Raw genomic sequence first — 17309 nt, forward strand, 5'->3', positions numbered from 1 at the left:
AATATATATGTATGTATTTATACATATATATTATTTTCAATTATGATTCCTATAAAAGATTCATTTAAATATCTTAAAGTTTTTGGCATCATTCTGGAATTGGCATGAAGTTCTAAGTCTTGAAATGTTTAGTATCTTTAGTAACTTGATATTTGTAACTTGTGAGTTCCTTTTTATGGAAAGTACCTTCTGCCTCCTCCTATAATACACATAAAACCTATGCATACATCAGTCCATCCATGCATATAAGTTACGTGTCGTCATTTTAACTACCAAAGTCTTGGAACCCCTAGAAACTATTCTTTTTCTAGCACAACCAATCCCCCCAGTTTCAAATAAGTTATGAATAGGAAAGAACAGACCTCTTGGGTTTGTTTTCCAAAAGTCAGTTCAGATATGCACAGATCATGCAACAGAATAGAGAAGCAAGAAATAAACACAAATACAACTAAGTTTTGACAACAAACAGAGCTGATAAATGGAGGAAAAATAACCTTTTCAACAGATAGTGCTGATGCTATTAGAAATCTGTAGCCAAAAGTCCCCTTTTTTAAAAACCTTTCGCTGTATAGAAAAACTAATTCCAAAACAGATCATAAACCTAAATGTAAAACGTGAAGTCATAAAACTTTTAGAAGAAAACACATAAGAACTTTTTGGACTAATAAGTGGGTAATGACTTTTTAAATATGACACAGAAGCATACTCCATAAAAAAGAAAGATTCATAAACTGAACATCATAATGAGAACTTTTGTTGTGTGAATAAAAAGATAAATTACAGATCAGAGGGAAGTATTTGAAAGCTATATGTTCAGTAAAAGTAGAATATAAAGAACTTTTTGAGTTCAATAATATGAAAATAAATCAGTGAGAAAAATGGGTACAAAAACACAAATGGATATTTCACCAAAAAGGAAATGCATACAATAAAACCACATAAAAATATTTTCAATGTCATTTATAACAGGGGAAATGCAAATTAACACTACTAAGAGACATCACTGATTTAATAATAGAATATCTAAAATAAAAAAGTCATAATAATAACTTCTGGAGAAGATAAAGAAAAACTGGATCTCTTTTAGGTTGATGGTGTGAATGTAAAATGATAAAGCCATTTTGGAAAAGCTTGGCAGTTTCTTCTAAAACTAAAGCATACATTTGCAATATGACCTGTCATTGTACTCTTGGTCAACTATCTCAAAGAGGTGAAAACATATATTCTTGCAAAATACCTCTGTGTAAGTGTTCACTGCATATTTATTTGGAATAACAAAAGCTAAGAATAATTCGAATTTTCTCTAAAAAGTGAATGATTCAACTTTGATAATCTGCTCACACCATGGAATATTTCTAAGCAAGTGTTGATATCCTTAACATGTGTGGTTCTCAATGGCATACTGCTTAGAGAGAAAAATATCAGTTTCAAAGGATTGCACATGGTATGACTCCATTTAGATAAGTCAGGATGACAGAAATGTAATGATGAAAAGAGATTAGCAGCTGACAGTGGAAACAGTGAAGTCTGAGAGTATAAACTGCAGCACCAGAGGCTTCCTTTGGTGGAAGAATTCTGATCTTGATTCTAATGGCCTTTCAATATAAGTACATAAAACCACACACCCCATCTTGGAGTTCTTAAAAATTGATTAAATGATGTACATGGCACACATTTAATCATCTTCAGTCAAAAAATATTAGCATAAAGTACTGCCTGAATTGCTACTTTTTTGTTCTTTTTTTTTTTCTGAAAATGACATTATATATTAGCAGTATGTCAGATGATAGAAGATTTAATGAAAGTTGGATCATTTCCACTAATTATGCAACTTGTGGAAAGTTCCAGTTCAGGCTCCATGATTTTAACTCACATCCAAAATATCAATACAGTAAACATTGAAGGAAACAAATGTAGAAAATATAAAAAAAGAGAGGGAGAGAAGCTTGATATTTGTCCCTGAGAAAGTTGAGACTTATATCAATTGTTTCTCCTATACATATTATTATAAAATCTTTGAGCAGAAAACAACCACCTTGAATTTCTCTAAATACTTGTATTGTGTTGGAAATAAACACAGACTTTAGAGGAAAAGAACTTTAAAACACAACTTGTAGTTTGTCACTGGCTAAATGATCTTAGGTAAATTATCTCATGTACTGAATTTGTCCTATCAATTTACGGAAGAGAAAATGATAGCCCAGAGAAGTTCAAAGCCTCGGCTTGGTCACATGGTAGTTTGTAAATTACGTACAAAGTGTCTGTTGCTTTTCCTGCTTGACTGGTCTAAACTTTTGTCTATGATACTACCCCAGTCCACAATGTCTTCCAAAAGGTTGACTGTTTTTGAAGTTGCCATTCATAATGTGACCATAATATTATAAGGCCTTGCTTTAATATTTGATAGGAAATTGTATTTTATTGTATTGACTGAAATCATATTCACTCTTATCAGTAATTTTAGTTATGTTTTTATGCTGATATAAATAGCAAAAACGGTGATCTGTGTCAGTTAGGGATAGGTCAAATTATGCTACAGAAATTTCTACAACCTCAATTGTTTAAAATTACACAGTATTTTTTCTTGATTATTTCTTAATTCATATCCACCACAGATCAGCTACTTGTCTGCTCCTTGCAGTCTTACTTTTGAATGTTGCTGGAAGCCATGTCAAGAGAAGAGAATTCCAAAGGGTCTCATCTTAGAAGTTAAATATTCCAGCCTGGGAGCAACATATGCATAATTTCTGCTCCCAGAATTAATCACAGTCATTTGGATCAAAAAGGAGCCAAATAATGGCATTCTACTCTCCACATTACAGAGTAGACAAGAGCCACAAACAACCCGTGAATAGTGTTTATGAGAATAATGTGGCTTAAAGATAATATAGTTCTGCAAAGGACTGCAAAATTTGAAGAATCACCAGTACCAAATATCTCTAGCTGTGTAAATAGAAATATTCTCAGAGCTGGCACCATGATATTGTTTTCTAAACCACTGCCAGTTGTGCCAGCATCCCATATGAGTGTCAGTTTTTATCCTTGCTGCTCCACTTCCAATCCAGCTCCCTGCTCATAACAGAACAGCAGTGGAGGCTGGCTTAAGTCCTTGGGACCTGGCACCCATATGGCAGAAGCTCCTGGCTCTTGGCTTTGTATTGGTTTAGCTCCCACCATTGAGACCATTTAGAGAGTGAACCAGCAGATGGAAGATGTTTCTTTCTCTGTCTCTGCTTCTCTATGTAACTGTGCCTTTCAATTTAATACAAATCTTTAATTTTTTTAAAAAAGATATATTCTGTGAGATGCCAATGCTTGAAGTTATGCCACCAATGATTTGGGGTTTTAATGAGTGTTTATTATGTTCTATATAGGCATAAATATTCTCCATAAACTTTGACAGGCATGGATATTCTTCCTTACTGGTATTCTTTTTCATTTCTTGATAACCTTTTTCCTCCAAGAGCAGTAGGGATAGATCTATAGGGAGAATTCTTGCTTTCCTTTGCTGTGCTGCACATTAACTATTCTAATTTGTCTTATTGACTAATTACATTTTGCTTGTCCACTGAATTCCCTAACTAGTTACTACCACATACTTATTGTTTATTAAGAATTGGGCCATTGAAACATACAAAACAGTAATACGTAGATAATTTTTATAATGTTTGTTAGAGAGGAGAAGTAGGTAAAAAAAATGACAAAGAGAGGATGTAATGAGATAATTACTGAGGCTAACACATTAGGTTTAAGACTTTGTCCTAAAAAAAAAAAAAAGGAGTACACTTCATTTTATCATTCATCTACTATTATGTTTTCACAAAGAACTATGCTATCTTTATTAATTCTTTTTTTTTTTTATTACATTGCATCATGAGACACAGTTTTACAGGCACTGGGATTCCCCCCTCCCCTCCCCAAAACCCGCTCCCCCCCCCTATGTATCTTTATTAATTCTTCAATAGTTTCACTGTGTCCATGGCTAAGTAGTTTTATTAAAATGTTTCTTCAGAGCTGACAGGCTAATAAAATACAATGAATGTTTGTTGTCAATAATCCTTGTATTACAGAAAGAATTCTCAGTAAATGAAATTAAAATGAAATAAACATAGCTTCAGCTAAGTGAAACCTGGTTATACAATATCAAGAAGCAATGTGAATATCTTTCTGGTGAAAGATTCATTTGTCTACAATATACTATTCAATGTGCTGATAACAATATGTATTTATATAGGTGGTTGAAGTTTGAAGAAGATGTGGAAGATGGAGGAGAAAGGTGGAGCAAGCCTTATGTGGCTACTCTTTCATTGCACAGCTTATTTGAATTGAGAAGTTGTGTTTTGAATGGAACTGTGTTGCTGGACATGCATGCTAACACCTTAGAAGAAATTGCAGGTACATCTTGTCCCTCTTAGTCTATTTTACTCCTGTGAGCATAGTTGATCTTATTTTTCTTGTAATTCCCTGCATGTGTGAACTTTGGAAAGGAAATTCACATGATCAGTGTGTGGGGCTTAAAAATTCATGTTCTTCTACATCTATATTTGAAGTAAGAGGAATTACATCTCAGAGAAATGTAATCTTGTTTGTGAGTGGCAACTCAAGAATATAGCTGAGATATTTTGACTGCCATTCAGTATCTATTTTTAACTACACAGTTAAACTGTCAGCAATAGAAAATTGAAGGGAAAGAATTGTACTTGCTAGAGAATGGCTTTCTGATATTCAAAAACGAAAATAAGAAAGTGAAAAAAATTCAGAATACAGGAAAAATGTTGATTTATAATAGACACAGAAAGAAAAGTATGGGGCCCTAGCATGGTAGCCTAGTGGCTAAAAAGCCCTTGCCTTGCATGCGCCAGGATCCCTTATGGGCACTGGTTCATATCCTGGTCCTGCTTCCCATCCAGCTGCTTGCTTGTGGCCTGGGAAAGCATTCCAGAACGGCTCAAAGCGTTGGGACCCTGCACTCATGTAGGAGACCTGAAAGAGGCTCCGGGCTCCTGACGTTAGTTCGCCTCAGCTCCAGCTACTTGGGGAATGAATGAATGAATGCAATTTCTTCCCCCTCTTTCTGTCTCTCCTCCTCTCTATATCTATCTGACCTCCCAATAAAAATAAATCTTAAAAATATTTTTAAAAAAGAAAAGTGTGACCATTTATTTTCAATGAATTCAAATTTGGGCAATATTTGAATTTTCAAACAGATCTCTCTCTCTCTCTCTGTCACACACACACAATGTCATACTATGCCTGGTCCCTGGGATGCATAACTTGTATTGGCATTCTATTATGGCTACATAGCAAAGCAGTTGTATTTAGGAAGTGCCTATAAAACTGTGTCACATAACGCAATGTAATTAATAAATAAAAAACAAAACCAAAAAAACAGCATTACGATATTACAGCCTGCCATTATTTTTTCCTTGGATTTATTTTCATTGTGTGACAATTATTCCGCAATAGTAAATCTATAGAAAATTATTGTTTTAAATTTTTGCAACTTCTAAATTTGCAAGGTATTTTCATATCCATTATTATGTTTTATATGTGTTATTACTTATAATGTAAGATGGAAGCTATTTCCTCTGTTTTATAAGCAAATAAATAGAAAGCAATGTATGAAGGATGACATTCATATGTAGCAAAAGATTTCTTTTGGAAACCATAGTCATAAATTTGGTTGTATTATTCCATGATAATCTGTGATAACAGTGAATACCAAAAAGACTTGGAACTTTTCTTCACCTTCCATTTATCATTGTTTTTCCATATTTAGGTGGTTATATTTTCCAAGGGCCAAATGTGTATTTCTTATGAGAGGTGGAAAAACAGATACACAGAGAAAGAGAAAGACAAGCAGATAGACATCTCCGATCTGCCGGTTTATTCATTCAGTGTCTGCAGCAGCCAGGCTAGTGCTGGCCTAGACTTAAAAGCCACTTGAGCCATTCCTACTGTTTGTCAAGGTGCAAACCAGTAGAAATCTGAAATCTGAAGTGGAGCTGGAACTCAAACACGGTCCCTTCAATATGGGATTTGAGTATTGCTAGGTCAAATCCCTCCCCCAACACTAGATATCATTGTTTTCTCTTAAGAACTCTATACTTTCGGGCCCAGTGGCATGGCCTAGTGGCTAAAGTCCTCCCCTTGTGCGCGCCGGGATCCCATATGGACACCTGTTCTAATCCCGGCGGCCCCGCTTCCCATCCAGCTCCCTGTTTGTGGCCTGGGAAAGCAGTTGAGGACGGCTCAAATGTTCCTGGTTCCAGGCTTTGGATCGGCGCAGCACTGGCCTTTGCTGTCATTTGGAGAGTGAATCATCCGACAGAAGATCTTCCTCTCTGGGAATGTATATCTGACTTTGTAATAAAAATAAATACATCATTTTTTAAAAAACAGAACTCTACATTTTAACATTTTGTAAATGCACAAACATTGCAGGATTAATGTTTTGTGGATATTTCCTAGTAGAGAATATGTCCTACATATTATATTAGAATGATCAACAATTTTTATATCTGTTTTTTGAGCAGAATTATATAATTCCTGAAGTGGCTTTGCAGACTTGGTAGCAGAAAATCCCAGCTATATCTGGCAGAGTTGTTAAAAATTTCCAGTATAATTAAAGTAGGATTTTCTTTTGGATCAAGTTAATTTAAAATATATCTATTTTCCAATGTTTTAGGGAGCTCAGTAAATATTAACTCCATCCATTAAAATATCACTTAACCTTTTGAAACCGAAATTTCTACAGATCCATTTTTATAATGATTTAGCTCTGACCCAGAGAAACTCTATTTGAAAATATTGTAATTATGTATGTTTATGGCATTTTATTTATTCATTTTCATTTTGAGAGACAGAGAAAGTCAAGACAGATAGCTTCTATATGTGGGTTCATTCTCAAATGCCAGCAATCCTCAGGACTGTGAAAGAGCAAAGCCAAAGACTCATAACTCAACATAGGTCACAATCAATTTTATGATTTATGTGAATCCTTTGACATTCAAAGGATTACAAAGAACAATAATAGAAATGTTTCTCTATAGTCTATGTTCTTTATCCTATTTACGTCAATGATAAGAATAATTGAAACCAATCTAAAGCTAGTACCATGGAGCTTATCTATCATAGCTTTGAACCTTTAAATAGCCTTTGCTTTTTAAAACCTATCAGAGGAAAATACAGTTTGTTCTAGTAAATATAAGCCAAAAATAAGGGGGAATGGTGTAACTACATATTTTTAAATATGCTTATATTTTAACAATCCTTGATCTGGAAAATGAATATTCCATGATAGCTTGTGTTTTGATACACATACTCCTTAATGCTGGCAGCCAAATTACAAAATTTAGAGCCTTTATATCTCCCACTACTCTCCTAACAGCTTTTGAAGTTCAATGAGTTTTCAGAGCATTTATATGGTAAAGATGGAGGGAGTATCATGAAATTACTTGATCAAGTTGAAAAACAGTAGCTGATACACAGACTAATTCTCCCTGTGGCACTGGTATTTCATTTGAGCATTGATTCATGTCTTGGCTGTTCTACTTCTGATCCAGCTCTCTGCTTATAGTGTGGGAAGGCAGTGGAGGATGGCTCAAATCCTGAGCCCATGTAGCCATGGGAGAGAGCTGGAAGAAGCTCCTAACTCCCAACTTCAGATTAGCTCAGCTATGGCTGTTGCAGCCATCTGGGGAGTCAACCAGTGGATGAAAGAACTTTTTATTCTATCTCTCTTTCTCTCTCTATAAAATCTACCTTTCAAATAAAAGTAAAATTAAATGATTAAAAGATGAAAGCCACATTTTGTGAGATAGTATTTCCCATAATTCTACTAGTTTCTCTAGAGCCTGCAGAATTTTAGAAGAATTTAACTCATTTATCCACTCCCCCTTTTTTTTCCCCATCAGCAATAGGCTTTGGCAGACTACTGTTATGTAGACATCATACCATGCTGAGACTATATGACTTGTCTGTGGGCTAAAGCCATTATGGCCAATTATCCTTTTCTACTTTTCAGGTTAATACTAATGTATCTTACAGCAGTGAGGAAAATTAAATAAATGATTACTGGATCAGATTCACTTTGATGCTTGCATCTCTTCCGCCAGAGCTAATGTGACTCTTAATCAAGATGGTCACATTTTCATGTCATTAGGACATTATTTGTTAAAGTTATGCCCCTGGGTTTAATTTGTATTTCTGTACAACTAGTTACTAGTGGATGATTTGGCTTATTTCTTTTAGTAATTACTTTCTTTTAAGTAACTACTTCAAAGAAAGTCCTTACCTCTGAGAAACTGTGAAGCTAGTGACAAGTGCTCAAGTTTGGATTGTGCTTTAGTAGAAATTAAGTCATAAGTATACACAGTTTATTTCTGTTCTGATTAGAATGTCAAACTGGGGAGTCAAATCATGACTTATGGATAAAAACAACCTATTGATATTACAATAACCTATTTTACAGCTTCCATTATGAAATAACTGTGAAATAGCTATGATATCTATTTCATATAATTTTTCTATCATAACAGTATTTCAGCACAATTTTATATACTTTGATAATTAGCCTGTTTCTTCATTGATTCAGGGCATTATAATTATTGATCTCCAAATCATTAAAATATGGGTTTGTGAACATTTGGAGTAGTTGTAATGGCTTATTTTTAAAGATTTCTCATCTATGTTATGGCTGTTTCCCCACTATTTATTCTACTTCTTTCCACTGTGTAAGAAAAGTGATAGGAGCTGGTTCTGTGATATAGTAGGCTGTTTCCTCCTGTGGCACTGGCATCCCATGTGAAAACAGGCTCAGGTCCTGGCTGCTCCATTTCTAATCCAACTCCATGCTTATGGCCTTGGAAAGCAGCAGAGAATGGTTGAAATCCTTGGATTCCTGGATCCACTTGGGAGACCAGGGAGATGCTCTTGGCTCCTGGCCTTGGATCAGCTGAACTCTGGCCTTTGCAGAGGAGTCTACTAAGGGATGGAATCCCTCTTTCTGTCTTGACTTCTCTTAAGTCTGCCTTTCAAATAAAAATAAATCTTTAGAAAGTTAGAAAAGTGATAGTGTCAACTAAGCCTCCAATTCAAATAGGGCCTGCTGCCTAATTTTGTAGATCTTAGGAGCTAAGAATGGAGAATACATTTTATATGGTTGAGAAATAATAAAAACATGATTAAAATTTTATGGTGTGAATATTATATGAAGTTAAAAATTCAGTGTCCTCAATACCATTTGATTGGAACACAGCCATACTCATTTGTGTATGTGTTGTCTGGAGCTGATATTGTGCTACCAAGACAGAGTGGTAGATCCATGACAGAGATAATATGGATTAAAACTCTATAATATCTGTGAGGGTATTTTAGCATGTACATGGAAGAAGATTCTGAAAAGTTTTTTTGTGGAAAAAAATTCAAGTCCATGTGTAATTTTCTGATAATAAACCTTTTCCATGAGTATTTTGAAGACCCACTGATACATAGATTTAAAAATGTTTTGCACAAAATAAGATTATATTTTCTATTCACTACCACAAACCTTTAAAATATCCCCGTGTTAACTCGATCATTGCAAAAAGTTTATTGATCTCTAGTTTTGAGGATTAATCCCAAAGGGAAGAGAGTTCTTGATTAGCCTTAACCAACCACGTGAATCTCTTCTTTGCAGCTATTGGTTTATATTGGATAGGGCTATTGCAGTTAGACTTGGACTTTTTCTTGGCTGAGAGAAAAAGAACTCGTTTTTTTTTTTTTTTGAGAGAAACGCACATGTGCACTCATGTGCGCGCGCGCACACACACACACACACACACACACACACACACACACACACACACACATCTCTTACTGGAAGTGGAGAGAGATGTTTTCTTGTCATGCAAGCAGCCACAGTATTACTACAAGGATGAACTTCTAAGGGGAAGAAGCTTTATTCCCTGCTGTAAGTATGAATACTAGAAAATACAAAGAATCTTCTTTCTCACCGTAATTTGTGTTTTTGCAAAAATAACCCAGAAAATAATACACTGAAAATTAACCAAGAGAGTTCTAGTGAAAATTTGCACAAGGATTTCTTGTGCAAGACTGATACAGGAAAAAGTTAAATGTGTGCTTATAATGCCATTCTTAGTGATTTGTGTTTTTGAAAAATATATATTTCATTGAGAAGCAGAGTGACAGAGAAAGACAGATGAAGAGACAGAGAGAAAGAACTCTTCTGTCCTTTGGTTTACTCCCCAAATGGCTGCAATAGCCAGGGCTGGACCAGGCTGAAGCCATGAGCGTTCAATTCCAGCAGTGTCCTACATGAGAGGTAGGGGTCCAAGGAATTTAGCCATCCTCTGCTATTAACAAATGTCTGGTTTGGAGGCAGGACAGCTGGCACTCTGATATGGCATGCAGGTATTGTGAACAGAGGCATAATTTGTTGTGCTCCCCCAGAGTTCATTCCTATCTAAAGTTGAGTAAAGTTGTTTTGGTTGTGCATATTTAGTATCTGGTTCATTTTTGGTACACATATGACAGTTGTGCTCACATTCTTCCTCCCTTCCTTCTGCAGATATGGTCCTGGACCAACAAGTAAGCTCAGGTCAGCTCAGTGAAGATGTGCGCCACAGAGTTCATGAGGCACTGATGAAGCAGCATCACCACCAGAATCAGAAAAAACTAACAAACAGGATTCCTATTGTCCGTTCCTTTGCTGATATTGGCAAGAAACAGTCAGAACCAAATTCCATGGACAAAAATGGTAAGTATCGATATATTGTGCTATTTTTGTCTACTGTAGATCTCTGAAATAACAGAAAACTCTACATCCCTTAACATAGATTTGATTTGGCAGTGATTTTTTATATTCACTTTATTGTAGAATAGTTTTCTTATATGCATGTATTATATATGTAACCTTTTTACCAAGTATCAAATTGTAGAAATTTTAACAACACATTTAATTTTTCTGGCTCACCAGACAATAGAAAGGAAATGGATCAAGTAAGAAGTTAAAGTTTCAAATACAGCAAATACACAAAACATCTAGTGTAGAAGGACAACTCTTTCTCGCCACACTTGAGAATGTGGGAAAATGTTGTGGTTTATTCTGTATAGGATATTAGAATTATAGCAAACAATGATTGCAATTTATTATTTGTGGAAAAAATTTGGATTTCATGGTGCTCAATCAAAAGACTCCAACAGCACTAACATTTAAAATGACCATCAGTGTCTGCTTCATGGACACAGTACAGTTTTCATAGTGGTGTTTCAACATTCCGGGAACCACTGCACTAGCTGTCTTTACATGCCAACACAGATGACCACCATTGTCGTCAAGCAGACATAACTTAACTGTGATTATGCTTTAAACTATTTTATCCTTCTTGTACTTCTCTCCTTGCATCTAAAGAACCCTTCATTTATACTAAAGAAATTGCTTAGGAATCTCCATTATCATCCATCCTTTCCATTAGGAGAATGAATTGCAATAAAGGCATATGAATTTTTAGATCTTTCATCAGCTATAACAGTTTTCCAATTCTAAAAAATAAAAATTAGTGATAAGTATTTTCAAATGGTTTGTTGGAAAGACTCTGATTTCCAAAAATGGATTAAAGCACATATATGACAGCACAGAATATTTGATAGATTTTTGCTCCTCGTTTAAGGAGTGAAAAAAAGCTTCAGAAATGCCTTAAATATAAATGTATGAAATTTAGTTTTCTACAGACTGCTTTATAAAGGAATTTTCACCAATTTTTATACTGTTCAATCAGATATACACAAGAAACATAAGGAAATGCTTTTTAAGATAAGTAAGTATAATGGTTTCAAAATTAAGAGTAGGTTCATCATAGCAAATTATACTTAAATAGTTGTTTGAATTTTAAGACCCTTCAGTGACTCAATGATATTGAACTCATTGTTATTATATAAAAGTTTATAGTTGTGAATGTATGAAGCTCACTGAATGTGTCATCAATACTGATATTTTCTAACTTGTATTTGTAGAGTCCACCCACCACTCTGAGGACATCTAACTTGCTTAGCATAAAGTCATATTTTAAAAGTATATTTATATCCCAAATCACAGTTTTCTTTAAAATATGTGATACATAAAAATGAAAAAGCCAAATTTCTATAATCTGGGAGATATAAAAGTAGTGCTCTTATTATGCTTACAGTTCTAGTATTTGTTTGGCATGGTGATGTTAAGAAAATAGTTGGAATTATTCATTTCAACTATAGCTTTATGTGTACAAAAAAAACCTCATTAAAACCTACCCATGAAAGGACTGTTGCAGTGCAGTGGCTGAAACTGCAGTTTATGATGCCTGGTATTCCATATTTGCTGATTCCAGTCCTAGCTGCTCTGCTCTGCTCCAACTCCCTACTCATGTGCCTGGGAAGGCAGCAAAAGATGGCCCCTGTAATTCATGTGTGGATTCGGAGTCCCTGGCATTTGGCTTTAGCCTGGCCTAGACCTGACTGAGTAAATCTGGGGAGTGAAGCAAAGGATGCAAACACTTCCGCCCTGACCATCTTCCTTTCTGTTTGCCTCTGCTTCTCCCTCTTCCTGTGTCACTTGCTTTTTGAGTAAACGAATCTTTTTGTTTTCAAGATTCATTTATTTTAATTTTTTTAGTTTTATTGTTATTGGAAAGTCATATATAGAGAGAGGAAGATCCTCTGCCCGCTCATTCACTCCCCAAGTGGCCATGATGGCTGAAGCTGAGCTGATCGGATGGCAGGAGCCAGGAGTGTCTTCCGGGTCTCCTACGTGGGTGCAGGGTTCCAAGGCTTTGGCCAGTCCTCGACTGCTTTCCCAGGGCACATGCAGGGAGTTGGATGGGAAGCGGGGCTGCCAGGATTAGAATTGGTGCCCATATGGGATCCTGGAGCATTCAAAGTGAGGACTTTAGCCACTAGGCCACCACACCAGGGCCCGAATCAATGAATCTTACAGAAATTATGTATCCATGAACAACTAACTTTCGAAGAATGCACAGTAAGAAAAACTTTAGTCTTTGTTTCATTGCTTTTACTGAAATCAGACAAAAATGTGCCTATAAAATTTTTATTTATTCAAGAAGTAAACATATTAGATTGTGAACAAGTCAACTGTATAATTCAGATTTCCTTGGAGTAATGCTTGCTATACAAATAATTTTTGTCATATTTTTTGAGCAAATAGGGAATGGAATTCACTGGATTAATTATTTATTGTAATATCATGCCAACCTAGCTAGACTGTTACTGCTTTGAACTTGTGCTCACTATATGTAGAAATCATAGAATTATAACTATGAATCATAAGTTTACATATAGACACATATAGAAACAAGATTTTCTGAGAGCTTCCTTTTGTCTTATTCAGGAAATGGCTTAGTTTTTCTAAAACCTGGAATCCGAGTGGTTCTAAAATGATTCTTTCACCATCTGTACAGTAAACTTTCTTCTGAACACACACAAATCTTTCGAGGCATACGTTAGGGCAATAAAATCTTGGAAACATTTATAACAAGATTCATATAGCCAATTAAGTATTGTCGTAGAGTATGCTGTCAGTAAATGGTTTTCTAAGCCTAGACTTATAACACTTCCTTATGACTCTGTTTTTCTTCCTCACACACTTTACATAATTATGTGTGTTGAGAATTCTGAAAATATGTATAGACTTCACCAATTTAGAAATAAATCTCCTACCCAGAAGTGGGGAAAAAAGTGTGACAGACCTTTACTAGGAAAGTTTTCCATGTACTTATGAACTCTGAAACCTGACAAACTCTAGATAAACAAAGTAAAAATTATAAGCGTAAGTATAAATTTGACATTCTATTTCAGAATATGCAAAAATTTAATTTTGCACATTAATACAGAGATACGAAAAGCATCCCAAAGCATCCCAAAGGGTAATTCTTACATTTTAAAAATATTCTTGAGAGATGTTTTATGCAGAAATATTGGATGTTTTTCTCTTTTAGGATTATAGAACAGGAATTAAGCACAGTGTAGATTTTCTAGGAACAAGTAAACAGAACACACTTTTCTTTCTTTTATAGAAATAAATTCCCTTCTCTTATTTAAGGTATTTTTCTTTTAGAGGGAAAGCCATTGAAATTCCCCGATAAATGAACTTATGCTAATGTAAGGAAATCTGAAAGTCATGCCGAATAGGCTTCCTGCTTCCTTAATTGCGTTGTTCCTAGGGGATTCTTCTGTAGTAATATTCCTACTAGTTTAACATGCACAGTATTCAGAATGAAACTCTCACCCCATTGTATAGACTAGATTAACAAAATGGTGCCTGTCTTTGCTCCTGTGCTCCACAGTTCCACACTTTTCTATTCATACCCTTTTTTAGTGATTTGTAATGATTTGTGAATCTCACATCCAACTATAGCAGCTTACTGTCCCCCCGCCCTTTTTTCGTATAATTCATTCCTTGGTAGTCTGTGTGTTCTCTTCAGGGCTAAGATACAGGATGCTATGGATTCACCATGCATTTTTAATGCCACCATGCTGTGTTTAACTTTCACTTTTCATTAAGCATCAAAACTGTGAGAATTAAAATGCCTGATTCTGATGTTTCAATAAAAAGTGACAGTTATATTTGGCAAAACAACGGCAAAAGTAATAATAAAAAAATTATATCTACTTTGACTTTAGAACCCCCCAAAAGAGGTAAAAAGTATTCAAAATAAATATATCAGCATTATTAAAATATTGCCTTGAAACTAGAAATATTTCCTGAAAGTCTAAGATTTTTGTGATAAGTGATATAGAAAGTAAAATATACAAAGAATTGTATTTGTTACTCAGTTCATGCATTTATTTATATTTTGAGGTATTTACAGTACAAATGTATCTTAAAATGTTGTTACCCTATGATACATTATATATTCCTGAAAATAATCTGGAATCTTTAGTTTCTTTGGTTATAGATTTCTTCATTTCACTCTGTCCCTTACTAATAATTTCTAACTCTGTTCCTTTTCCTTCATAACATCTTTTTGTAACTATCTCCTAAACTGTACATTTTCTAGTTATAGCTTTTGTTTAGGATCTTAAAAGGAGCTACACAGTGGAAAATCTCTAATTTAATGCTCAAAGACACAGATTCTCAGAGAATGTTTATATTTGGAAGGATTGGGTATATGTTGACTGTTTAGGCCTGGGTAGATTCCAACCCCTAAAGCAATGTACACATATGTATTGTGGATGACTTTTATTTATAGTTTTTGGAAGTCTGGTTTATTGCCTTATATTCATTTCTCTTACAAATGCTTTACTTTTTATTTTTGGATGCTTCATGTTGACATGTGTTTAGATACTTATATGCTTTCTTGTTTGTTAAATACTGAGTCTCATAAATAAGATACCCAGGGTTTCAATTTTATCCCTCATACTGTTATATCTTTGAAGAAAATAGATTAGAATAATAATTCTTAGAATTGCCTGAGAGAAAACATATGAAAAGATTTGTGGATTTGAAGGAATTAAACATTATTTAGTAAAGATATTTCTCACTGTTCAAAGAAAATCAAATGTCATTGTTGATGCAACTGATGGGTCCGTTCGTAGACTGTATTGTTTCTGAGTTTTAGAATGTCAAGGCTGCATCTTAACAGCAAACATATTTATAATATGATGTGGCTAAATGTGTTATTTAGCATATTAATTATTCTTAGGCATACCAAATTTTCTCATAGTTTAATATATGCATGCTTTCATGTTCTTAAAGTGTAATTCACCTAATCAACATTTTCTAAATATTTAGCCCTTCTTTCTTTATGTTTTCTATTTCCATGGAAAATGTATTGTTACACATGTATGTAACTTTGTCATTCATCTTTATATTTCTTTATTTTGCTCTGTCTTGTGTCTGTCTCTAACAGGCTCATCTCATCTCTGTACCTCCCTCATCTCCTACCCTTTGGGTACTCTAAATGCGTTGAAGGTTTCTGAGGTAGTGTACACCAGCTTGGTCTCTAGGTTAATAGCATTGTACCTCCATGTCTTCATCCCAGTTTCCTTCTAGTGCACGTGATTTACAGTGGATTGAGCAGCAGCAAATAATGATACACAGACGTGTCCTGTTATTCCATTGATTTGAATTTGGCCACATAGAAATTGAAGAGCTGCTGCTTTACAATATTTACATATACAATTCACCCACAGGCGAGGAGAACTATATATAGGCCAAGTCATAAATGAGTTATTTTAATATTTAACCAATATTTACTGTTGTTTCAGTGAGGCACTTCAATAATACTAACACTTCAATAATAATACATTACATAAACTAACAATTTTTATGTAGTTGTATTCTTCCCCAAAAATTTTATGAGGAAGGAAGTGATTGCACCAGTCTCACAATAAACGTTGAAATTTTTATACCAGCAAGTAAAACAAGTGGAGCTTTCAATTCTCTTGAATTATTGTCGATTACTCCCATAATTGCCCCTCAACTTCTAATTTTCCTAGAAAAATACATAAATTTTTGTCTAGTACATGATCCTGACATAGAAGTTCAGAAGAAAAACATGAATTAATGACTCATGGAAAACTAATTCAAGTAGGTGCTGATATGAATATCAGGCACTTCATACTTTAATTTCTAACAGGTAAGAAAGTTAGAATTTTGTATTTAAGAGATAAAAGTTAAGAGATGAGAAAGCCAACTATGGTGGGTAAGAATGATGTTAGCTTTTTCAAATGCTGATTAGGTGTAGGGAACCTTTCTTCACATTAAGGTTATTTGCATATTTTAATGTCATTTTTAAAATTATCAATTTAAAAATAGCCTGTTTTAAAGATTTAAAGAACTTTGAGTCCTGTCTGTATTGTCTTGAGAGAACTTGGTGAAATGATTTTATAGGCCTGGATAGTCACAGAAACTATTCAGTTGATATTAGTGATGTTGGATTTTCATCAGTTTTTAAAATATTTTGTCCTGCATGTAATAGATCACTGAATTAAATGCCTTTTCACTGCTGTCTTCCATACATAAAAACCATTTAGAAATTATAACAATTTAAAGGCAATTTATCATTATAATGACATCCATTTATAGGTGGGCGGCAATCATTAGCCAAAGTAAAAATAATGCAAAGAAATAAGCCAAAGCATTTATGTTTACAAGCATAATAATTTAGTGAGTGGAAAATTCATCATAAAACTATGATACATAAAGTTTCCATACATTTCTAAATACTGAATCTTAACTTTACAATACTTTGCTCTGGATAGGAAGATATCTTAGCAAATTCATTGTTATTCTGCTATGAAATTCATTGCTGAGT

At 34.4% G+C, this 17309-nt stretch overlaps 1 protein-coding gene across 8 annotated transcripts in view; it reads left to right on the plus strand.

The window, feature by feature from the left end:
- SLC4A10 (solute carrier family 4 member 10) overlaps positions 1 to 17309 on the plus strand; it is a 247691-nt gene that overhangs the window by 143562 nt on the left and 86820 nt on the right. For all 8 annotated transcript variants that reach the window (XM_040971641.1, XM_040971645.1, XM_040971642.1 and 5 more), the window contains exons 5-6: positions 4235 to 4395; positions 10571 to 10759. In XM_040971641.1, coding sequence (XP_040827575.1) covers positions 4235 to 4395; positions 10571 to 10759 — 350 coding nt within the window. The remainder of the gene's footprint in view (positions 1 to 4234; positions 4396 to 10570; positions 10760 to 17309) is intronic.

This window comes from Ochotona curzoniae, unplaced genomic scaffold (assembly GCF_017591425.1).
Source record: "Ochotona curzoniae isolate NIBS_2020 unplaced genomic scaffold, NIBS_Ocur_1.0 contig_2210, whole genome shotgun sequence".
Taxonomy (NCBI): domain Eukaryota; kingdom Metazoa; phylum Chordata; class Mammalia; order Lagomorpha; family Ochotonidae; genus Ochotona; species Ochotona curzoniae.